This window comes from Phalangium opilio, unplaced genomic scaffold (assembly GCF_054372755.1).
Source record: "Phalangium opilio isolate 3A_F unplaced genomic scaffold, DU_Popi_V2 ptg000017l_1, whole genome shotgun sequence".
Lineage (NCBI taxonomy): Eukaryota > Metazoa > Arthropoda > Arachnida > Opiliones > Phalangiidae > Phalangium > Phalangium opilio.
Genome location: NW_028324151.1, coordinates 6712239 through 6739369, shown reverse-complemented (window position 1 = coordinate 6739369; position 27131 = coordinate 6712239). Strand labels below are relative to the sequence as shown.

Below are 27131 nucleotides of genomic sequence, written 5' to 3'. Positions count from 1 at the left end.
ATAAAAATAAAATATTTCTAGTCTCTAAAAAGGGTAGAATAGGTAAATACATTTTTAAAAATATTTACTTTAAAAAAATTGGCATCACGTTTAAAAATGAACAAAAGGAAGAAATGTGAGTAGAATAGCATCGTGCTTACGTACGGGTTTGTGTCGCCTTTCCATGATATTATCATTATTTCACTCCGTGCAAAATTATTTCAGAGCCTAGAATTTTATTTATATTGAGGAACAAAAATAAAATAAGAATAACTTTCCCTGCCCATCTTGATGATCATTAAATATTATTTTTGGGGAAGTGAATTCCACAAATGTTTTCTCCTTTTTACGTGAAAGGAAAAGTTCAGGTAACGTAACATTATACCTTAAAAGAACGACCATTTTCTAAATATAATAGGAAAAATATTAATTAAAAAATAAATGATATCTTATAACCAAATAATTAGCGGTTAATTAGTACTACTCCGCCGCAATTGGTTAGTGGCGTCTGCTAAATTGAACCACTTACAACTACGAAATTGTTTGAATTCTCTAAGGCTGAGAGAGATAAGGGGTAAGTGGTTAGCAGACGCCACTAAACCAATGGCTGCACAACAATCCTCGTTTTTATGCCTAATTGAATGCAAGTTATTTTGAAATAAGATATTAATTTTTTTATATATAATATTTTTGCTTTCATATTTAGAAAAAGGCCTATCTTTTAAGGTATAACGTTATGTTACCTGAATTTTTTTAATTAATGAATCATTTCATCTTTTAATTGAATTTTTTTTCGCTTTGCAGAAATATTGGGATTGCTGTGATAATGAATTTTTATTACAACAAACCTGATAATTAAAAGCTGTAAAATTGTAATTAGATCATGATGTTGCAAAATTGCCTTTAACGATGTAATGATAACTATTTAAGATATTTAGTTTAAAAAACTACCCGTTCTCACATAAGCACGTATTGACCCTAACGCTTTGATGGATAAGATACCGCTTACGATAATTTAATGAAAAAAATAGCGACCTGATTGAGTCAGGATTTCATTTCTTTTTAATTGATTTTGTAGCATACCTTTCGTTAGAGTGTTAAATTAGATTTGACATAAGATAAATATTTTTATTAGTTACTAAGAAACTAATATCAGTTTTGGTTGTAAACAAGATATGACACACGCATCCTAAACTAGGGCTACATATTTTCAATAAATTTTATCTAACATTTCTCAAGTTGGAAATTTTTAAGAATATGTGATTTGGTCAATTGTTTTCGTTAGAATTGTAAAGTCCAATACGAACAAAGAAATTGTTTATCTATATTCATATCAATTGTATTGAGTAGGCCCTAACCTTTGACTTCAAATGCTCATGAGTTCGCAGGCCAAAGGACATTTTCCCCCAAAATCGAGACAGTCATTTAAAATTTTATAGAAAATAATCATCGATATGAAACAGCGTTAGCAATGTTGTAATATTTGATCAGCTGACCCCAAATAGATTATTATTGGTATTCTAATGAAAATTAAGATGATAATCACCCTGTAATTTACCGATTTCAAACTATATTCCTAAATTTAATTGCAATTAAAATTCAACTCATCAAAAGTTGTCATCATTAAAGATTTTCATCAAAAACACCCAATCATGCTTTCGAAAATTTACAACTCAGGTATAACGGAATCACTTCGAACGAGTCAAACCCTAAAACCCAATCCTTGATTACCCATAAAATTTAAAGCGTTGAGACTTTAAAGACTTCCTCGTGGTGGGAGAGGTTGAATTTAAAGGGAAAAAAGAAAGTCTAGAATCTAAATTAATTTCCCTTAGAAATGTCAAACTTAAAATACTCGAGCTCTTATACTACGAATGTTCTCAGCTGGAATTAAGGCTCTGATATTTGATAACCTATAAAGATAAACTCGAAACAAGTGGCTGGAAGATAAGAAAACGAGCAGATCGTCTTTCAAATAATAATAAAAAAAAAACAACACGTTGCAAGTCATCACCCGGAAGTTTCGAAATCGGAAAATGTACTTTTTTTTACTCTACAAGGATACCGATTTATTCTGTTCTTGACAGTTTCACTTTGTATGGCTATTTATCTTTCATTTCCCCTTTCATAACAGGTTAAAAGAAAACTACACCTCTTCTAAAAAGGTTTTCCCATGTTATTGGAAGTTAAAAAATAAAAAAAATCACTTTGAATTGAATTAGTGAACTAGTTTCGGTATTTTTATGAATCAAGTGCGAAAATTTAAATCTTTTCAAAATTGAAATTAACTGTTAAAAGTGTTACTTTAAGGGTGTTACCATCCGTTAATAAGATATGGTCCATAAGTTTGTCTCTGGTTACAAACTGGTGCTTGTCATGAAGTGTCGGGGTGAGGCACTGTTAAAGGCTTAGAACAGACTAAATAGGACTAGATGGAAGCCCTGCAAATTTAACCACCGAGTGTAGGACTTCAATTCTCGCTTCCGTCGTTCTCGAACTAGCTCGAGCTGTAAATCTCGAGCATTACGAAGCATAGGTAGTGTCATACTTATGGAACATAAACTTATGGTGTTACGCTAAGAGTGTTATTGAGAAGGTATTTAAATTTACAAAAGGCACAATGGAAACGTTATTCTTTTTATAGGAAAAAAACATTCAAGATACTGTCCGAGAGCCTGAAATAAAATAATTAGGGGCTATTCATAAAGCTTGAGGAACTTAACCAAACAACTTGAAAAACCTTCATATAGTGTTACTGATATGCAGTTTGGTCAAATTCAGAAAATAACAAATTGGGAACAAACACACAGACACATAAACAAACAAACATCTTTATGATAGATAAAATATTGGGGTAAAATGGAATTAAGTTCGAAAACGATTAAAGTTAACTTTATAGGTTAACAAACTGAACCGAAATAGAACTAGTTCATGCGTTTGAACCCCCTTAAAAAATTAAAATACATGATTATTGTTTAGGAGACAAAGGAACTAAAATTACAGAATAGCCAAAATCTACTCAAAATTACGGGGAAATACCAATTATAAATTTAGGATCATTTTGAGCATCTTTCTATCCCATTATGTAAACCATCATTAATTATTTTTTCTTTTTACAGTCTCCCAAATTTTTCAACGTACCTAAATGTTTCGCATCCCCTTAATTACTATATATCCTTTTAACGAGGGCGTATCTTAGTAAACGATCTTTGAAAAACATCCTTAGGCTAAAAAAAGTTGATTAAAATAAAATTACTCAAGTTAATATAAGATACTGGCTTAATATGGACATCCCTTGTTATACAATAGCTTAAATTATTATTTACTAGTTGCAAAGGCACCAGGCGTTGCCCGTCGGGAAATGTTTTATTATTTTTTGGGTGCCATCTTTAAAGATGGCGGAAAATCTAAGCCCAAAAGACGTAAAACCCGTCTATAAAATGTAGGGAACCAGTATATTGAATATTAGTGAAATAGCTTGAAACGCACAATCAACGTTATTACATATAAAAGTTTATTTTAGTTTGTGGCCGCCATTTTTCAAGATGGCGCCGGATTGGAAAAAATCTTTCTTGATGCGTGCCTACTATTTAACAGTAACGTCACTGCAAATTTTCAGCCTTCTAGGTAAAGCGGATTCTACGCAAATGTGATTTTTACAGGGGACCTGAAGCGATTCCAGAGATATGCGTTTGATAACTTCGATTTATTGTATTTTTTGTGTTGGAGAAGACCGATTCGTAAACTTATAAATATGTAATAAATAGGATGCGCAGCTCGTTAACTTTTATAATATAATAAACGACTTTTTGTTTTTGAAAAACAATCTCCTAAAAGAATATTTGAAGGGATAGTTGCAAATAAATATGTATAATCAAACTAAGGGTTAAGACGCTTTTTTCGAACATAATGCAAAAGAAAGCCCTTGATATGAGCATGCCTTACGCTTTGAGGAATAGTATCTATTAGAAAAAATAACTGTTGAAATAACCCTTGTTGACAACCTGATGAATACGTCACCTTCTTGCGGCATATTCTATGGATTCTTGAACTAATATAATAACTTATGGCTTCCCTTTAAGGGGAGGGTGAAAAGAAATATGAAGTGATTTTTTTATCGATTCTTCTACTAATTGCAAGATCAATTTGAATTTTAAATTCATACATCATGGGTACTTCCTGGATGATTCAATATGCAGATAAGTCTTATAATATAATTAGTGAAAACAATTCATGAACATTCATTTATTTCACCCTTTCTTTAACCACCCAAGATGGTGCTAACGTTGACAATTGCTATCTACAAATATTTCACTTCAGAAAGTGACCAGCTAATGTCATCACCCAATCAAATAGGCCTATTTTATTTTCACATTTATCTAATAACAAAACTAACATAATATAGGCCTACTTAATTTTCATCTATTTAAGTATTTAAAACTATTGAAACCTTTAATAAAAATCGGAAGACAAACGCAACTAGCCCTTCAAGATTTTCTAAAAATATAAAAATACTGTTTAAAATTTAACAAAGATATTTTTAAATCCTTTAAAAGAAATCAGGTGGTTGGTTATCCATTATCAGTATGAATAACTGGGTTAGAAGTCGAGTTAAATGTATCTCTTTATTTTAAATTGTGAGACAATATGATGATGAATTGAGACACGAACGAATAAAACAAGGAAAGGCCTTTGTAATTAATAGGAAGTAATTTTAACTGGAAAATAGCTTCGAATGAAGTGTCAACTAAAATGAAAAATAAAATTACACCCAAGATAAGGAGAACAAAAAAATCTGGGTATGTTCATGATTTTGATCATAAGTTCATAAGATATGTTCCATAAGTTTGTCACTGATTATTGAGAGCTTGTCATGAAGTGACGTAGGTCATGGATTCGGGGTATAGCGACGCCTGGTGAGGTGCTATCAAAGCCAGGCTTAGTACAGAATAAATGGGAAGATGGACTGCGAAACGGAGTGTAGTCAATTCTCGCTTGTCGTTCTCGAACTAGCTTGAGCTGTAAGCCTCTAGCATTACAAAGTTTAGGAAGTGTTATACTTATGGAACATAAACTTATGTTTTGACGAAGCATATTCCCCAAATTTAGTAAGGTTAATTCTTCGAAATCAAAGCTGATTTCAGCAAAGCAAAACTTGAATTTGATTGATTAAACTGTTATGCTTTTAATACACTTTTTTTAAGTATTATTAAATTGTTCTGACAATAGATACGGGTAACGGGAACACACCCACATTTAAAGACTTATTAATTATCAAATTTTAGCTAAATCTATACCCAGAAATTACAAGATCAGTTTTTTTTTTGTAAGGGCGTTTTAAAAATCTCTCCCAAGTGTTTAATTCTTAAGATAAAAGGAATGATGAACTCCATATTAATTTTTCTCAATGTGAAGATAAGGTATTTCACGCCCAACCGAAACCCAAAGGATTTATTATCCGTTGAAAGCTATTTTCCCCTAAGTAGGGACAAATGTTCATATAGCATGAACTGTATTTGTGGGACGATTATTTTTGGAACAGTTTTTCAGAGGAATTAAATAAATAAATAAATAAATAAATCAAGTTATCTATGCAGTGTGTTTCTGTAAGTCTGTCATAGATTTTTAATTATTTTAATTGCTTAATTTAACACTTAATTATAAAGTAAAAAATGAAGAAATAGTACAGGTACAAATATAAATAAGCTTTGTCTCTGAAGGTATTTCCACACTAAGCCTGTGGCTTGTTTACAGGTGGGTCCCTTTACAATGCATAGAGGGGTGGCGTCCGCCATTTTAAATGATGGCCACTGATCTACCTTATTGAGTATCTAGTACTTAAGATCAACTTATATAAAAAAATTATTTCAGCATCGCGGGCCACGCGATTACCTTTCAATAACACGTATTTCAGAAACCCTTTAAATTAAAAAATTAAAAACTTTAAACATTTATTTCCCTTTTTTGGTTAAGTAAAAAAACATAACCTTGCAAGCGAAAATTATTTTATATGCGAAAGAACCAAGATACGGATAGTCTGCGGTAGTATGGTAATTACATCTAAACGTACAAAGAAATTGTGGGTCGACTTCGCTCCTACAAAAAATAATAAGATAAAAAAAAAGGATTTAATCCGCGAAAATTACGAAATAGTCCTTGGAAATAACCTTTAATATTTCGAGGAGGATAATCTAACTCCGTAATCATTTTTATAAGACTAAATTTATACTGAAATTAATGTTTAAAATGTAATGGAAAACTGTACAAGGTGTTTCTGAAATATCTGTATAAGCAGAAGGGGATAATACTTTAGTTATGTAACATGACTCCTCAGCAATCAACCCACAAACCTCGTCTTGACGTGGGACTAAAATTCACAAGAGCGATTCGGTTTAGTAACCTTGCTCCAAATGTTTAGATGATGTTGAGAAGGATCAGGTTACAAATACCACGTTTGTGGTACACTTCTCTCGAAGAGAAGTATTATATACTTCTGGTATAAGAAATTAAGAGGAGTGTATGTTCATTGACGATTTTGAGTGGAAAATCTTCTATGACATGACATTAAAGGACACCGTTTAAAGAGCTATAAACATTGGAGTGTTTAACGGATGACGCCTTAAATTTAATGAGAAACTGAACGAAATTGCCATTTTAATTTAGGGGTCATCCATAAAACCATTAAATCATAACTGCCTAACGGTGACCGGATGGAAATAATGCATTATAGAACATTTTCGACTCAACCTCATCACAATTTCTTATAGATCGTTCAGAAACACCCTGTATATATTTAATGACTTATATAATCTAACTTAAAGTGGGATTTTTGTGTAAACAGCAACAAAATACTGAATGAACTAGAATTCTAATTAGAATATTGTTTGCGTTTGATAAACGATATTTGTAAATAGTAACACGGCTCGCGGCTTAATCCTCGTGATTTGGGCTTGGCCATTTAGTACATAAAACTGTACCATCAAGACGATTTAATTTAACAAAAAAGATAAATGAATTAGTCGAGATCTAAATGAAAACTAACAAGTGTTTATTTTAAGCTGATTATTGCCCGCAACTTCAATTTTATTGGAACGATGCTCTTTATTGATGAAATAAATTTCCCTGTAATTTTATATTCAACAAACCAAAGCCCACGGCTTATGTCTGCGGTTTAGGGTTCTTTTTATCGAGTTTAATATTGTTACCACAAGATAATTTAATTTCTTAAAAAAATTAAACAACAATTTAATCAAATTACGATCGCAGCGTCAATTTTATTTGAAAATGGATCCTTATTTATGAAATTTACTTTCCTGTAATTTAAGCGTCAATTAAGCAAATCACAACCCACGTTCGGTAAATTGGACCAATATGTAAGTGACAGATAATGGTAATGGAGTCCTTCAAGTTTTGTCAGTCGTTTATCAAATTTAAATTTATGAAAATAGTTTTAGAGTATTTTTTTAACTTAAAATTCCAAAAAATACCGCACACAAATTGCCTGAATCTGTTTGTAAAAACTGTTACCGCATTCTAAAGCTGAGCGCGAAAATGTGTCAATGGAATTTTTAAATAGAGATTGTAAGGGTGACCTTTGACCTGAAGTATCCCAAGGCACGATTCGAATTTTTGTAATCTATATCTTCGTTTAGACACACCTTTAAGATGTCATTAATTAAAATAATTACTTATATCTTTCAAGTAATCACTGCGACATCATAACATTTGACCTACAACCAAGAAAAATGCGGATTCTATGATCACGCACGCTTTGTAAATGAAATATCTTGTTTAACGAGGTAATATTTTTATAAAATTAAAAAAAAAATCAGCATTTAAATTTTAAAACTTCTAAACTCCTTTGTGTAATTTCATTCGAAGATATTTTAACCAACGAAATTTTCCCAAATTAAACTTAAACAATAGTTATCATTAAAATTATTTATTTAAAAAAACTGCATAACATATTTAAGTTACTAAGGCTATATTAAATGAAAAACTTGCGTAACATAAAAAGAAAATCGCGGTAAAACAATGTCAATATCAAACTCATCAAAACCCAGTGAAGGTAAGAATAATATCTTGGAAAAGCACCGACGCAGAAAAATCGTGATTTTTTTTCCAAACTTCCTAACAAAATATAGAACGTAGAAAGTAAGAAACGTCATTGTAAATTTAGAGAGAGTTTTAGAAAATGATGGAAGAAGATGGTTTCAGTTTGAAGAAGAGATGAAAAAAAGGTAAGGGGGTGAAAAAACTAAAGGGGGGAGAAATCCAGAAGAAATGATTCGAGTCAGACAACTTTTCAAAACTTGGGATGCAAAAATGAAAGGTATAAAATGGAGGTAAGTTAAAGGAACACTATCATATAAAATTATTAATTTCAGATTATATTTATAATTATAGTTTTTACTTTATAAGGAACATATGAGCAAGCTTTTCTTTAGGAATTATTAAACGCAACTACTTTTGCTAATTAACGTTTTGTTAGGGTTAAAAATGAAATTGTAAATGATTTTACTAATACTAAATTGTCTCATATATTACCTAGATGACCAAGAAATTGTATGGTTTCAGAAAACGGTCTTCATGCATTCATAACATAATTACTACATTCCTAAATAACCCTTTACCAAGGAGACGCTACTACGGCCACACTTTTGAAGAGGGTATATTTGTGAAAACTAGTATTAATTGGTACACATGAAATAGACCATTTCGATATAACTAAGAGGGAAAGACACAGGGGTAAAACTTTGCCTTTCAACTATTTGGCGCATGCACTGTAGTCTTTTTGAAACATGCGCAGAGAGGGCAATGTGTCAACCCCCTTGTATGTACCAATATTGAGGATTGCCTACCCCTTTTATACGTCGAAAAGATCCATTCCGTTTATTGTACAGCTTATTCCAGGGGCTAATCACTTCTTTCAAATTCACCATTTACCGATTACGAGCTATGCCAAGAACTCCCATAAAATTTGAAAAGGATACAGATATAATATTCTTAATACCACTAGAAAACTGTGTCTTTAAAATAATTTTGAAAAAACGTTATGACTAATTTTTCTTGTAAAATCATTAGTTTAATTTGATAGCATACCTTTAAGAAGGGAGGAGATAACTATAGGAGCTAAAAGATGAAGTTAAGTTAAACTTAAGGGGGGTGGGATGGGAACCGAAGGTTGGGAGGGGGGGCGGCGAGAGGGCGGGCGGGGAGGCCAAAGGAGCAGAGAGCCAGAAAATATTCGTCTATAAACTCTTAGTGAGGAGGACTCAAACATTTGCAAAACAGAGTTCATACGGATAAGTATTTTGATTTTAAGAAACTTCAAATTAGCAGCAGTTCACAAAACTCCTCGGTGCATTTTTCCTTTCCGTGGATTATTTAATTAAACACCGGCAAAGATGAAGAGTGCTTTAAGTCTCGGGACCAAAGTAAGTTAAACTGTCATTTGTTTAATTAAATTAAATTATTATTTATTGGAGATGGGTATATTAACTGTGATTTAATTATTTAAAAATTCTTAACTAATTTGAGAGGTTAAATCTTCCCTGTAAATTTTTTAATTAGGGATAATGATTTGTTTAGACTTTTAGTGAAAGTAATCCACGATTGTTTTTGAGGTAAGCAGTCTGATTCTTGCCATTTTTGGCAACGAAATTTTAGAGTGATTTTTCCTGAGCTCAGATTTTGCATTTCGTTATTTTTAGGTTTTTACGGCTCTTGTTTGCATTTCTATCCAATTAAAATTTTGCATTTATTAATTACTATTCTGACTAATTTTACGTATTTTGCACTTCATGCATTTTTTGGGTATATATTTTGCTATTTTTAGTAATTTGGGGGACTGTTTTTGCTTCAGATTACGTATTTCGTGAACCTTTGGAGTTCAAAGTTAGTTTTTAGTGACCATTTTGGCTTCATATTTTGTATTTCGGGAGCATTTTGACTTCATATTTTGAAGTACTGATTAAGATTTTCTATTCATTCTGGGTGCAGATTTAGCACAGTCAAAGGCAATTTCAGTATACATAATTTAAAACGTAACGACGTTATTTGAGCTTATAAAAATATTATCCCACATTAAAAATCACCGGTACCAAAAATAAATTAATGATTTGCATATCCGTAACCCAAGGTACAATATTAAACATTAAATAAAACGTATGGGATTGTACCCCTTTAGCTACACATTCTTTGGGGAAATTATTTACGGTTACCGGTAGTTTCATTGTTTATTGTTTACAACGCTGTGAGCATTTGTAGGTACATCATGAGTAGCTTTCGCTTCGACATTAACGTCCCGTTTTTCCCCCCACATAAATGAAAGGCTGATTTATAAACTTTTGTTATTTTCTCAGGGAAGTTTTAAATTTAGATTCTTAACGATTTTTATCGGTACTTTTTCGCTATGGATGTTTGAAGACGATTTTTATTTGATCTTTTTTTCCGAGTTTGATATACCGGTAATATATTTTTGGGTGAAAGATCACGTGCTCTTTTTCGTTTTCGTTTTGTTTCTGGTTTGAGGTTGTTTTTATGATCATTTATCTTAGAGTTAGGGGGAAGAATTTTTGGTGCTTTTCAATTTCATTCAAGATATTGTCAAGATAGTCAGTCGGGTTGTATTTTAAGGAGAATATTTAGTTGATATACCTATACTAAAGTTTTTAAGTATATACATGAAAATAAGGTATTGTTTTTTATTGTTGTTTATTTGCATTTGTTTCAGTTTTTATTTTTTTTTGTTAGTTGGGGAATTATAAATTCAAGATCATTTTCAGGGACAACTATTTTAAACTTAGTATTGCTTGGAATTGTACCAGTAAAGATATGTTAATTCAGATTACAAATTTAAACTAATTCCTCATAAATTAATTTCTAGTTGAAATTAAACATAAGACTGAAAATGTTTCTTGTTTGGTGTTTCTTTTTTCCGCAACAAATATTTCATTTAACAATTGGATTACTAATCAAATTGCTAATTTAAAATTTCGTTTCCTATTTATTATAATTGTATATGTGTTCTATATGTATCGTTTCGTCATGGTAAACACATTCTAAGGTTGACAGTAACTTTGATTACAAAATAAATATTATCATATGAAAATAATATATAGCTTCCTATAACTGATTTACATATTTTCTATAGCACTTCTTAGGTTTCAATTTTCCAATCTAATTTACCTTTAAGTTCAGGTTAATCACTTTAAATAACTTCAGATGTTGATCTGGCATAAGACATCTTCGTTATTTGCTGAATTAATAGTTTTTAAAATTTGTAATATTAACTAAATCATTTTTTCAAAGGGCATAAGACAAATTAAATTACAATATTTAGATATAAAACGTATATATTATAATGCCAATTTTTTTGTCAAGAAGAAAGCAATATTATTACTTATATTTATTACACCTGTATCTCGATTTCTTTCAATAATATTCATTAAAATTATATCTCATTAATTTAATTTCCTTTCAGGTGGCCTTGGCATATCTATGTTTCATTATCTTGCCATCCGTAGTTCTATCTGCCGCTGTCTACCATAGTGTAAGTATTTAATTTTTTAATAAACTATCCATTAGTATTTAGCCAAGGGACAACAACTAATAACTTCATTTATTACTAACGTGTTTTTAACTAAAGACTTTAAAATTTTATAATTTCAAAGCAAATATATAGCTCAAGTTTAAAAATTAAATGAGAGAAAAATTGAATTAATGAATTTCAGACTTAACGGTGCCTTAGACAAGAATAAAAAAATAAGTATTACAGATAACAAATTTAATTGATATTGTGTAAAGGGCGTTTGATTTAAAGAAAAAAACCTTCGCCAGAATTTAAAGGTGTTTTTAATCAGCGAGATTATTTCAAGTTGGAGAAAAATAATTTTTTGTTCGTGAGCTGATTTTATTTTATTAATAAATTAAATACGTGTAGAATATTTTTCAAAATTTTATTTCTATTCTATTGAAACGTTTCGATATGGGGGTATAATGATTCAAATTAATTAGGGTCATCGAATTTGATTGAAAGACGTAGCGGGTAGGGAATGGGGTGAAATGAGAACATCCTAAAAATAATATTTTCACAAAATGAATTTCCTATTATGAATTGATTGAGGAAATTTCAAATCATTTATTGACTAAAATTCTATTAGTGTGGACGAGAAATTTGTCAAAATGATTTTTCATTTGAAGTTAGGTAAAGAGGTTTTATAGTCAGTTGAATATTTAAAATTTAATTGGCAATAATTGCACAGAACCTAATTTCAGTAGAAGTGTTGATTAGCTTTTTCTTCAATCTTAATTTAATATCTACTAATAATACTACTAAGTTTGTAGAATATACTGTAGATAATAATTTTCTAAAGGGCAAAGGTCAGGCGATGCTTGCTTTTACAGTTTTTGAATTTAGTGTTATTATGCCTTTAAGACTATTCATTTTATTGATCCCCAAAGTTTCAGATAATAAATTAAAAAATAGTAATTAAACTAATTAATTTAAAGTTAATTATGAACGGGAAACATCCCTTAATTCTTTTAATTAACCCCTTAATTACGAAAGAGGAAAATCATCATTGTAATTAACCTCAAAACTAAATTAATCCGTATTCTGGATTTATTTGTTTAATTCCTTTTAATTTGCATGTGCAATCTTTTAAAAATGTAGGTCTTATATTCTTAATAACTCCTCAGTAAACTAAAATTGGCTCAATCAAAAATATGCAATCAAGTGAACTAATTTTACTAAATTAAACCGGTAGCTAACAATTAAAAACATAATAAATTCAAAATAATTTGTGACCAAAATCACTTCATATCTTATTTAAATTTATTTATCATAAATAGCTATTAATTATTCAGGGAAAGTATTTTTGTGGCACCCTTTCAAAATAACAAATTAAATGTTTTTCAACTCTAAACAGAAATCAATGGTAATATAGTTATAAAAAAACTGAAACCACACCCAATCTTCGACCGTAAACATTTCATGCAGTGGTTAGTCTTATAGGTTAGCTAAAGAATAAGTAATTATTCTTTCAAAATACATTGAAATTGTTAGGGCGGCTCCATCAATACGCACTTTTAAAAGGTGAATTTTACATTGTTCAAATCCTTCTCAAAACATGATGCTAATCTGCGTGCGATTTACATTAAATACTCTGGAACAAAGTGCCATTAACATTTCTTCCGTGTAATGATGTTTTTATGGAAATTATGGCATTTGTTTGACAATCTTATTAGTAATATCACAAGTTTATAAGATATGTTCCATAAGTTTGTCACTGGTTACAAACTGGAGCTTGTCATGAAGTGACGTAGGTGAAACATAGGTTCTCGTAAAGTGACGCCTGGTTAGGCGCTGTCAAAACCTTGGTACAGACTAAATAGGAAGATGGAAGTTCTGCAAAATTAACGGAGTGCAGGACTTCAGTTCTCTCTTGTCGTTCTCGAACTAGCTCGAGCTGTAAGTCTCCATAGCATTACGAAGTATAGGAATTGTCATACTTAAGAAACATATCTTATAAACTTATGGTAATATTTAAATATGTAGACGGTATATATTTCTTTTCGACAACGAGAATAATTGCCTCTCAATTGCAATACGATACTTATCATAATATATGCAAACTTTTTGTCATCTTTTACAGTATAGTTCCTTATTTATGAAATCCTAGATATTTAAATTTCTTTTCCCCAAATATACCGTTTTAGAAGATAATATAAAATTTGACAGGGCGTGAATTAGGTTAAATAAAAACAAACTTAAACTCCCTAAAGTGTGATGATAAACGTTCAGTTGAATTTCAAAACTTTGTCTTAGAGCAAAGCAAAGAAATCACCATCACAAGTATAGTGAAACCATTTCGGTTAAATTTTCATTTCTGTCGTCTGGTCTCAGTAGAAACTTGAGTTGACTGTACTGTAAAAGGATGTTCCTCCTTAATGTCCGGCCGACCGTATTAATTAATCACTTGACACTATTCGTATCAATTGTTAATGTAGTATTTCAAAATTCGAAACAAAGGTTTAACTAATATTTTAATTTATTCACGAAGAAACGTGACATGACCAACTATTCAAGCGCTAAAAATTGCAAAATTCAAAAGAAGCTTTGATTAAAATATGAAATTTATATCGTAGATCCTATTGTATTAGCTGATAAGGGACTGTTTCTACTGGCTTTGTCATATAAAGGTATGATTGGGATCTAACGGAAGACCATAAAGAGGAAACGTTTCGATTTCTATATGGAACACCTAATTTAACGTTTTTATTTTACCTATTAGAAACTTATTAAATACGGAACATAGATCTATTTTCAGAATATTTCAAACGTTGACAAATGTATTCCAAACCAATCCTGATTATTTTCATACATTTCTTTTTGAATGCACACTAATTTTCTATCTTTGAATAGAAGTTCTTTGATGAACTTATTAAAATCCTCCATTTCATATAATATAGACTAAGTTCAACTTGATACTATACGATGAAAAACACATTAAATACCGAGTTTTAGTACAACTTAATCTAACCCAAGTTCCACTGAAAACCAGAGTTTCAGTATAGCTTAACCCAACCAAAGTTCCATAGAAAACTCAAGTTTCAGTATACCATGACCCAACCAAAGTACCACAAAAAACCCCAAGTTTCAGTATATCTTAACCCAAACAAGTGCAACTGTTTTGATATACACATGGCCGAAATCTCCAACCCCAAAGCATTGTTATGGAATTCATAGTTAAACCACAAAAAAGTGTACCTCCAATCAAATGAGTAGCTAAAAGGCATTTAATGGGCCAAATTTTAACAAAATTTCCAGACACAATTTAAGTTAAGATTGATCGTCTGATAGATCATTTGATTAAAAATAATGAAACTAGGAACTACAATAGATAACGTCGGGAACGTTCTGAATAAATGGGTTTGGTTAGATAAAAATTATTTCTTAACATGCATGATGAAAAAAAAAAAATTTAAACTGAGCGCACCCCACAAGCTGATGAACCCCGGAGCTAGATATGCCCATTAGTAGCATAACACCTAAAAGTATGACCATTTCCATTTCTTATCGAAGATTTGTTCCCTGGTTATAGAAAGGAATTTTGGGAGTAAAACGGACGAACACATTAGGTTTACTTTTTAATACCATATTACTTAAGATGTCCTAATTTTTTAAATACAAAAACTCCTCCTCACTTTTAAAATCTTTAAGTTTTTTATCTATATAATTCCGTTTAAAAACTTTCACTTGTATTTAATTTATATATTTTTAAGGGTAGATTTAACCGCAAGTTAAGAAATCCGACGGTGTCTCAATCTTGGTGGCTATACTAGACCCACATTTTTTATAAATTCGGTTTTAATTTTGACAGTTTTAAAAAAATACATAGAAATTAATAATTCAACTATATCTTTGGCCCTTTTTACCTCTCCGTGTGACGTAGTCCAGGAGAGGTTCTGTAACGGCCGTGTCTGTGTGTGTGTCTGTCTGTGTGTCTGTCTGTGTGTCTGTGTGTGTGTCTGTGTGTCTGTCTGTCTGTTGTTACACCCACGTGACCGCGTTCGCAGTTTGCGTATCGGTGCAAACGTGTTCGCCATTTCCAAACTGCTTTCACAGTCACGGAAATGGCTCCTCTACTCGAGTTCTCACACCACCATCTTCTGGTCTTTGTCCATCCCACACGGACACCAGTCTGTTCTTACTCCCTTCTAATTACCACCATCTTCTGTTCTTTGTCAATCCCAACATTGACACCAGTCTGCACTTACACTGGCTTCTAATCACCACCATCTTCTGTTCTTTGTCAATCCCAACATTGACACCAGTCTGCACTTACACTGGCTTCTAACACCACCATCCACTGGTCTTCCGTCTATTCCACATAGACACCAATCTGTATCATTAGCTTCTACTCTATTATCATCGTTTGGTTTTAGGATATACGCGGCGATCAGCTAGGGTTACGAGAAACGTCTAGCCTCCCTAAGGTGGGATCGCCACCAAAGGTTTTCGCAATTGCGCTTTTTCCTTACTATTATAATGGAAACGAATCGTATATATACCCCAAATTTGAAAAAAGCGGGCAAGAGGGGTACCCTTCACTTTAAACGTCAATATTAGCAAAGTTTGAGAAGATAATAGGTATAACTTTATTTTAAACGATTTAACTATTATTAATGTTAATTATTGAAGATTAAAATAATTAAAAATAATTATATTTATTTAAATATTAAAGACAAACCTCTCGTGCAAAGAGTGAGATTATCATTGCCTCCTATATCTACCAAGGCCCGTGCATGCGATATATTTCCTTCATTGCCTCCTATATCTATCAAGGCCCGTGCATTGTGATATATTTCATTCATTGCCTCCTATATCTATCAAGGCCCGTCCATTGTGATATATTTCATTCATTGCCTCCTATATCTATCAAGGCCCGTGCATTGCGATATATTTTTCAAAACAACAACAAAAATGGGAAACCCCAACTCAGAAACATAATAACGTTTTTATTGGATACTTAAGTTTATATAATCTTCTTGACACGGAGAGGTAATATTTTGGTTTTCCCAACTTGTTGGTTTTAAACTTGTGCCCTAAATGAACCCGTAGGCAATGACATGATGTGTTAAGATTAATTTTAAAAAAATTGTTGTAGTATATCTTCGTACTATTTTACGACCTACGAGGTCTGTACTGACAGGTTAATAGCGTTTAACTTTTGGAAATAACACTGATTAAATTGTCATCAAAAATTATTGTAACGTCATTGGGCTTTATTACATTATCTGTCCTTTCATAGTATGACAATTTATATATCAAGTCTTTAAAGTGAATTTTGGAAAGTTTTTATTTTGAAATTCAATATTAACGCGTTGTAACTTTATAATTTTTTTGTTTGTTCACATTCTAATCAAATTTTCCATAGAGAATATTTCGAGATCAATAATCATTTTGGTTAAACAAATATCAATATTGAATTGGAATTTATTATATTACTGCTAATCAATCACTCGAGATCCTAATTAATATTGAATATTGATCAAAATATTAAAGGAAATTAATTAACATACACCTAACCCATTCAATTTCCTGACTCTTCATTAAAGGGGTACTACAGCCTAAAATTTTTCCTTTTTTAATCAAAGGAGCGTTTAAAATAATGAATATATTAATTCGGACCATGTTTTTATCTACAATATTAAAGTTGATACAAGCAATTACGTTTCGGTAATGGCGCCTAATAGACACTGCGCTTTAGGCTTTCCAGCGAAGCACTGGGAAGTACCTCTATTGGTGGAATTCGTCAGGTGGTACTAGACGTCCAATAGGGGTCCTTCCCAGTGCTTCACGGAGAAGCCTAAAGAGTAGTGTCCATTACGAAAACTTATTTTCTTGTATCTTTTTTAATATTATAGATGGTGGAAACATGGTTTCAATTTGTATATTCATTATTTTACAGGCTCTTCGATTAAAAAATTCTAGCACGAAGTATCCCTTTTAATCTTCGTTAAAAATCACCAACCCAACCACGTCATCAAATCCTTTAACCGAAATCGATTTTAAACAACCCAACACCTAATAATTGGAATCCCCTTATAACGAGAGCCCCAAATGTAAATTACAAAATTCACGCATCCATAAGTACAAAGTGCCAATACCTTATTCAGGGTGAAATTACACTACCCAATGAACCCAAACAATACATCGTACGACCTTTCATTATGAGGAAGAGCAAAATCCAATTTCCTTTTCAGTGTTTAATAAGATGAATGTAGTGAAATAGAAGGTAAGGATGTGGTGAAAGAAGTGGGAATTCGAAGTGTTTTACATCTTGGTTCAATTTAAAGGGACTTAAACTTAATGAAGATGAGATTCGGTCGTGTTGAGAAGCAATTGACGCCTACATTCGAATCTATTTTAAGAACAGAAACGCACGAATTTTTTTTAATAAGGTACAGACGGGGTTAAGCAAAATAAATGTCTTCTTTTTTAGGATATGTAGGCCAAGCAATTTTTCGTAACCGCATGGATTAAGAAAAAAAAGAAAGAAATACGTCTCAGTTAAATGGATGGAATAGACCACTATTGTTTCATTATGGTTTACGAGGAAAACTAATTTATATCTTAATTATATTAAGGAAAACTAATTTATTTTGTAATTATATTTTTATATTTATATTAAAAGGGATGATGGTGGTGGTAAATGGAAAAATTCGAAATTTTAATAAAATTAACGGATTTAATTGGAAAAATTAGACAAGTACTTTTTCTCGTGATACTGCCGAAATGATAGTAGAATAAATTGCAAACCTACGAAACACAAGTGTACAATTTTAGAAGCTACAAGCCTTAAACCTAAACCATAAAGGGCTACAATACAATATTTCTATTATGTGTAATTAGTCTTTGATAATTTGAAATCAAATTAGTCTGGCTTATTTCAAATTGAACACTTTCTAGTTCATAGGTGTGCGATTTAGCATACCTATTTCTTACGTCAGCAATACTGCGATTTCCAGAAACGATACAATTAGTCTTATCTCTTATCCAGTATGCCTGATATCTTAGAGGAAAGAGGTGATACGGAGTAGAAATCGATATACCTATAACGAGCCTCTCTGTACCACCCATCCATGGCAACGGAGTCCTCCCAGCATCCAAAAAATAGCGGTGAGTGCAACGTCCTCTGGGAGACTTTCATTGTTGCACATGACCCACCAACATTCTACTCCATTTCACCACTTTCACTCAAGATGATATTACTTAACCTTTATACTCCCTTTAAATAAATATGCGAGGGAAGGTATGATAATTTTCAAGAAGATATCCTTCCTGAAAACAGGTTTATAAAATTCTTTTAAAATTTAAAATGCTTATTTGCCAACTCTTATGAATAAATATATATATATAAAAGAAAAAGATATTCAAAATTATAGTCCCGGAAGATCTAGTTTTTCTTTCTCTCTCTCCTGAGCTTTCGTAATTGGTTCTATAGAATTGGAGAATACATATACTTTTCGAATTACGTATACATAATACTATAAATTTAAATTATTTGCCAATTTTTTAAAATTAACTTTTATTGTATATTTTTTGAAAGGTGGCATTTATTTTCTAGTTAGCCTAGTTGGCAAGAATATTACTTTAATGTAGATTTTAAATTTTTAAAAAGTAAAGGAACACTGAAGTATTCAGTTTAAATAAACTATATATTCAAGTTAAAAAACTACAAGTTCTTAGCAAATAACAATAAATATTGACAAGGCGAGAAAAAGTTTTAATTTGGATTTAATTAACTTATATAAGTTTATAATTTCAAGGCTTTTAAACAAGGTAATTAATTTATAGCTATTAGTTAGAGTTAGCCTTAAGTTCATTTTAGAAAATCCACCGTAAATAGCTAGCAAATAACAATTAAAATTGCCATGGTGTGAATAACAGTTTAATTTCGGATTTAATTAACTTATATAAGCTTAAAAATTTTCAAGGCTGGTAAACAAGGTAAATATTTTATAGTTATTAGTTAAGCTTAGCGTTATATTAATTTTAGAAAACCACCATAAATAACTAGCAAATAACAATTAATATTGCCATGGTGTGAATTACAGTTTAAATTCGGATTTAATTAACTTTTATAAGTTTCAATTTTCAAGGCAAGTAAAAAGGTAGACAATTCGTAGTTATTAATTAGGCTTAGCGCTAGGTTAATTTTATAAAAACCACCATAAATAACCAGCAAATAAAATTAATTATTGCCAAAGTATGAATAACACTTTAATTTCGGATTTAACTTATATAAGTTTAAATTTTCAAGGCAAGTAAAAAAGGTAGACAATTCGTAGTTATTAATTAGGCTTAGCGCTAAGTTAGTTTTATAAAAGCCACCATAAATAAACAGCAAATAAAAATAATTATTGCCAAGGCATGATTAACAGTTTAGTTTCGGATTTAACTTATATAAGTTTAGAATTTCAAGGCAGCTAAAAAAGGTAAACAATTAATATTTATTAGTTAGGCTTAGCGTTAGGTTAATTTTAGAAAAACCACCACCATAAATAACCATTAAAGGAAGCGTATCTAAAGGAAAATTAACAATATTAAAGTTTAAACGCTTTCGCTGAAACAATGAGGGAAAGTTCACCGAATCGTGAATATTTAAATGAAAAAAAAACCACTAAATTTCAAATCATTTCCCATAATTCAATCTTATATAAATCGTTCCCTATAACTTACACTGATACAAAACTACAAAAGATAACAAACAAACTTACAGATACAAGCGAAAATAAATATCGAAAATATTTTAACTTCTCATGCGTAAATAAAAACCGTACAATTATTAAAGAGTTAAGTATAATTTATTCATATCCTTCCCACAACCATGCACCACGCACCCCCGCCAAAAATTAGTGGTTTGTTAAGTTTACAAGATTTAAATTCAAATTAACGTCTAGAATAAACAATCTATCCGCACTGCTAGTTATATTTAAATTAAGTCGAAACTAGAATTTTTGAAACTTGTTTAGTGTGAGAACATTACACTGTACCTATGTAATATTCATTCGCGATAACAATGTGAACAGAGTGTAAGTTACGGTATTGTAATTTATAATGCTTTAAACAACACATATCTCAGCTTTTCCTTCACTTAATATCTTACTTTGAACAAAAAGTTCGTAAAAAGTGTGAGAAAAACTAAAAACCTTCAAAGAACTTGAAACCTATATATCATAAACGCTAACGAACTGTCATAACCAGTTGGGGTATTATCGCTTAGAAAAAAAAATAACTTGAACAATACGCAAATTTTTTGTAATTTGAACTCTCATCTAGATATTATCAAGTTACCAAGGTAAAAATTAGGAAAGGCTAATCTTCTTTCAAACTGGATTTAACGCAGACTTTAAAAACTGCCGAGTATTTTAGAAAAACATCACACAAAGGTGAGGCCCCTAATGGTGAAAAACGTTTCCAGAGCATATCCGAATTAAGCGAACGAAATAATGAGAGGCTTTTTGTCTAGAACCGATTGAGAATGTTTAGGAGTTTACTCATTTCTACCAGTAATATTTAACTGCAATTTTGAAGATGTTTTTACTCTCCTTAAAAACCTGTGTTTTGCAAGTAAAGCTACTTAAATTTGTTAGATCTTTGTTGTAAAAATAAACATTTTCTTTATCAATATCATTTTAATATCAACCAATGATCGATCTTTCATTTAGTCATTTGCATATTTTATATTGAAAAATCTATTTCCCAATTACAAAACAACTTCTAACTCGAAAATAGTTTCTAGATCAAAATAAAATGGTAGATCAATATAATTTTGATAGATGATATCAATATCAATCAATGGTTCATCTCTCATTTACTCATTTGTATACTACAAATAGTTTAAATGGAAACTCTGGGCTTGAATTTCTTGCTGGTTTTAATTGAAAGAGCGTATAAAATGAATATATCAGTTGGAACCATGTTTCTATCTACAATATTAAAGAAGATACAGGCAATTAAGTTTATGTAATGGCGCGTAATGGGCACTAACGCGTAAGGCTTCTCCAGCGAAGCACTGGGGACTACCTCTATTTTGCCACTAATACCACCTGACTGATTCTTCCAATAAGGGTACTCCCCAGTGCTTCGTGGAGTAGCTTAAAGCGTAGTGTCCATTACGGAAACTTAATTACTTGTATCTCCTTTAATATTATAGGTAGAAACATGATTCCAATTGATACATTCATCATTTTAAACGCGCCTTCGATTAAAATAGAAAAATGCTAGCCCGGATTATTCCTTCAAGTTAGAAAATTAGTCGATAAATATATTACTTTAATTTGATTTTGAAAATTCACATTTATTCATAATGTTATATTCATGCTATATAATTGCGAGAAAAAGAAAACTGCTTAGTATTCAAGTATTTCAACGCCTTTGACGAAATAGAACATAGCTCCCTACAACATTAAGAGATTAAAAAATAATGTATTGCGGCCCTAAACAACAACCGAAATCAACAAAAGATTTGTAACCAAATTGAAGAAAGTATTGTTATCATTGTTGAGGAGGTAACGTCTAATGGATCTATCCTTCAATACCAAAAGAATAATTTTGAATAATAATGGATTTTTTAGGAGAGAAGCTTTTTTTTTGGGAAAAATAAAAGATGACAAAATGGCTAATCGTTTCTCGGACGGCCTTTTACTTGTAGGTTACCCCAAGGGGAAGGATTATTATCAATTAAAATGGAACGAAATGCTTTGTACTAAAATAAAAGGGCTCAGGCAAAAATTACCAGCGTGTCTTGAAATAAAAACAATCGTGATTTGTCCTTCGGATTAATTTTCCTTTTCCGCGGGAAGACATTCAAGACACGATTAACTCAAAAGAGTAATATTGTTTCGAAATACGCAAGGAAATTGGCAAGTGGATGGAAGTTCCTTGCTTTTTATTTAATAAATGCTATAAACGTATATTTGATGATTATGAAATATTTTTATAAGAGATAATTACGGACTTGCCTAATTAAAACACTAACCCGTATCTAAAATCACAATAAATAATTAAAAATTTAGGGGAGATATTTGTATCGTATACCAAAGCCCAGTCAAGATATTTTCCAGCGCAAAAACAATCAAAATTCTGTATTTTAATTCTGATAAACTTTGTCAGAACTTCAAAAAAATTAATAGAAATTTCTATAATTTTCCTTCACAACTACTCTGTAAAAATTTTCTACCTACATGATCAATGATAAAAGCACGATTTCCTCATTTGATTTTGATCTGACTGTAAAAAGTAAAATTACAGTAATTTATGAAGAATTATCGCTTCAAATTTCGGGAAAATGTTAAATTACTGATTTATTTTACTATAGCACTTTTAGTATAGTACATCAAAAGTACTGAGAGCTAATGATACTTCATGAATTCAGAAAATTCACTGACAATTTACCAATAAAATACAGGGTAAATTAATTTGATCAGGGATAGATTTAATTTTATAAGTAGGAATGGAGAACAGAGTAATGTGGAGGCTCGTAAAGTCCCGGACCCCTTCCACGGGACGGGGGTATGAAAGAAGAGGCGGGTCATAGCGACAGAGGTAAAAAGGAATTACGTATTTTTCGCAGTCCCCGTCAGCAACGTCATCAAAACGTAGTTTAAAACTGAGCCAATAAGATAATTTAAACTTTTCGTTACGTGTTGGAGGGAGGGGCTCTTTACTGGGCTATGAGTCGGACTGAAGTAAATACTAACCGTTCTCCATTCCTACTTCTAAAATTAAATCTATCCCCGATTTGACAGAACAAATCTACCAATGTACTGAGCCAATGATACTGAATTCACAATTTAATTACTTATAATTTAACTATAACGTGCAGGTTATTGGTAACTCGATTAATGAAGCTTCGTAAAACACGTAAATAACGTATTTTAATCTTAATTTTCAAACAGGTCCGATACAGAGACGAAAAACCATGGCAAAGACGAACCCCCAGCCGTTTCTTCTACCCTGACACCGGTTTAGACTACTCAGCTGGATCTTCAATTAGACGGGAATCAGTCTACAGGGAACCAGCCCCGGTTCAAAAAGAACCCACCAAGAGATACCACGCTAAACCCATCAAAAACAGCGATGGAAGCTACGCCAAAACGAAAGACTTCTTCCGAATTAAAAAGCGATTGGAACCAGTCATCTCCAATGATATTTCCGGATCATCGGCGTTCGATAACGATTTCAGATCAGGGGCCAAATACAACTCGCAAAATTATCCAATTTATTCTTCCGCTAACTTCCAACATATCGACCCAAACACCAAGTCCTTGTACGCTGGAGGACTCATTTACCTCATGGATTTCAGGCCTGGTACACCCGTTTACTAAAACGGAAGCTCAGCTCTCTTAGCCAGAAGTGTATATTATGAAACCGAAGTTTTCAAAACTCTTAATCGAGATGGTGATAGTGAATTCTGATTTCAAGCTATTTTTAAACATTTATGGATGAATGAAAATATTAAAAATCAAAAGCTTCCCCTTTAATAGTAATAAGAGAAGTGCTGCTCTAATTTGTGAAAATGGCAAGACTTAAAGACGTGATTTAATTAATAATTTAATTTTAATTTACAATATTATAATAGCTAACGACATTGAATTTTACTCCTTGCAACTCATAAATGAGACGAGTGCATCTATCATTTGTTGCATCTAATTTGTTAATGGCAAGACGTAAAATTCAAAGTCGTAATTTGATTAATATTTTAAGTTTAATTAAAATTACTGTTCATTATCTAAATAAGGACGTTGAATTTTACTCCTTGCTACTCACAAATGAGACGACTGCACCCATCATTGCACCTCTAATTTGTTAATGGCAAGACGTAATATTCAAAGTCGCAATTTAATTATTGAATATTTTCATTATAATTAAATCTACTGCTTATATCTAAATAAATGCATTGAATTTTACACCTTGCCACTCAAATGAAGCCGAGTGCACCCATCACTGCCGTTAATTAGTTACCTGTCATTAGTTACGAAATACAACTTTTAAATACCAATTCGACTTCGATGAAATTGAAGCTGGTCTAAAACTGATTGCAGCATTTGATATTCTGATAATTTAGCACCTTACAGTCTCAAATTTAAATCATTTTTAAAATTAGTTTCCCTCAGCGTGTTTGAAAACTTCATAATTGTAAGTTAAAAGGTTCCAAAAGTCGTTTGCCCGCATCTCTGGCGAATTTTTCGTTTACTAAGAACCAAATTATCCGTCGGACAAGGTACGCAAGCAACTTTTGGAACCCTTTAAAACCTAAAACCTTTGATTTGAAATGTTTTTATGAATATTTTCTAAGTTTAAGTCGTTTAAGAGTAGGTTGTTCACAGATTTCGCTTAAAGGATCGTGAGGTAATTGTTAAATTAAACGCTGCTACCGTCAAAATATGAAATCGTTGATAATTTTTTTCGTTATTTCACCTCTGGTTTAACAGATCTCGTGATTATGAGAGAACAATAAGATGATTTTTATCGCGTACAATAAATAAACACTAAAACAACAGCTTTGAATTTAAGGCAGAGAATTTGTTTGATCATCAAATTTAACGGTTTTAACGTGACGCGTTTCGTCGGATTGTAATTTTTTTTTGTTAAATTTGCATTAAGTCGCTACCGGTTTTTATTCGGAATTTATTACTATGAAAGGGGTGATGTTGTTCAAATTAACTTTCTTTACTGCCTAAAACCACGATAATGTATTTTAAATGTCATAAGAAATGCATTACTATGGTTCAAATGGTAGAGAAGTTTCCAAATGATATCTATTATGAAAATTTGTATTTTGAAAAAGGAGGACGAGACGTAAATTCACGTTTTTTTACTTTTTCATAATATAAATTTAATGTACCGCTATGTCATGATTCATGAAACGAATTCTGTTTATTTGAAAAGATATTAAATCGAGTTTGTCAAATCTTTATGCTGTTTGAAAATATGCCACTATTATGTTTAAAATTATATAATTTGATATCTTTTTCTCACACAAAATATATACTAAAATGAAATAGTTTGCGATTCCAAAAACCAAATTTATCTTTCCTCGCTCAATAAGAATTTTATCACTAAGAAACTCAACTTCGCTTTTTTTAAAGTTTAAATTTACTGCAAAATAAATTTACTTGTAGTGCGAATGAGTCCACAAAATTAATTAGGGTTTTAAATTGTATTTGAAAAAGAAAAGATTTATTGTCTGTTATAACCTTATTCTATATGCTGGAATGCGGTTAAATTTATCTTACGGTAAAGTCAACTAAATTACATCTGACACTTACAGGCTGTTTTTTGCCATAAAATATTTTTTATCCTCAAATGGTGTTGGCAGTGATGGGTGCATTTTGAACTGAACTGAGGTGACTTTACCCTCTAACATGTAATTACATTTAGAAGAATTTCAAAACTAATTAATTAACACTGACAGTTTCAAACTAGATAAACACACATTGTAAAATTAATAATTTATCAAAAACGAACGTAAAATTTAAGGAAAAGTTCATTCCTCTATATTATTTTCTATATTATTAAAAATATCGTACAAAAAAGAACACATTTTAAATTGGAACTATGTTTCTATCTACAAAATTACAGAAGTTATGAGCGATTAACTTACTGGGGCCTGCGCGTTAGGCTTAGTTTTATAGCAGACGACGTTATAGGGTATCAAATTTAATTAAAAGACTAGTACCACCTGATTCAATTTTATCTTTTAACCCATATTGCTCATATCTTCGTTAATATTGTAGATAGATACATAGTTCCAATTAGAAATATTAATTATTTTACACGATCTTTCAAATAAAATAGAAGTAGATAGTCTTTTCTTTTATCAACTTTAACTTAACCAAATCGTATCGTGTGCATTCTTTAGCCTTAATTTTCTTTGACAGAAAAGGTTTTCAACCTAAATATTTCACTTCAAATATACCGGTTAAGTAACGCATTATAAAAACGCAAACTTGCGTGAAGATTTGACGTACTTGAATGCATTTTTTTTAAATAAGTAGAAAAGATAATGAAGAAAGTGGAGCTAAAACAATATTAAAATAATTTTTGATGAAATATATTATCATAAAAGCACAGAACCCCACCCACCCCTAAGTTCCAAGAACGTACGTTGAACACAAAATGTGAATCTCTGACGACGGTTCCGTGCGTGTGACACTTATATTTAATATTAAATCAAAATCTTTTATATTTATATCAAAAGGTTGCACCCAAACCAAGAATGAAGTGTACCCCATTATTATAAAAAATTATTATGAAAAGAATATTTTCACAAATTAATTGAATTGAATTAATGTGAAGTTATAATAAGGCAAATTCTCGAATGACGTCATTGTGCTGCATCTCTCTCACCAGTCAGACCGCAAAACAATTAACATTCGAAGTTATTTTGCATATAACTTCGCTTTAATTCACTTTTAATTAATACAATGAATTTTTAAACTAATGTTCATTTCAAAAGATGAATGTTTAACCGAAATCAACACATTGCCGACCCACTTATATATCAAAATAATATTAAAAAATAAAATCATAATAATAATACACTAAGTTTAATACAATATTAAATACAAGGAGG

At 31.1% G+C, this 27131-nt stretch overlaps 2 protein-coding genes across 2 annotated transcripts in view; one reads left to right on the top strand and one right to left on the bottom strand.

Annotated features, from left to right (window-relative positions):
- LOC149702786 (uncharacterized) overlaps positions 1-27131 on the bottom strand; it is a 119187-nt gene that overhangs the window by 76276 nt on the left and 15780 nt on the right. The window lies entirely within an intron of this gene.
- Positions 9230-25055, top strand: LOC149702787 (uncharacterized). The gene is made up of 3 exons (XM_089866728.1): positions 9230-9416; positions 11465-11533; positions 23452-25055. Exons 1-3 carry the CDS (start codon positions 9387-9389, stop codon positions 23878-23880), a joined length of 528 nt encoding a protein of 175 aa, XP_089722854.1. The 5' UTR covers positions 9230-9386; the 3' UTR covers positions 23881-25055.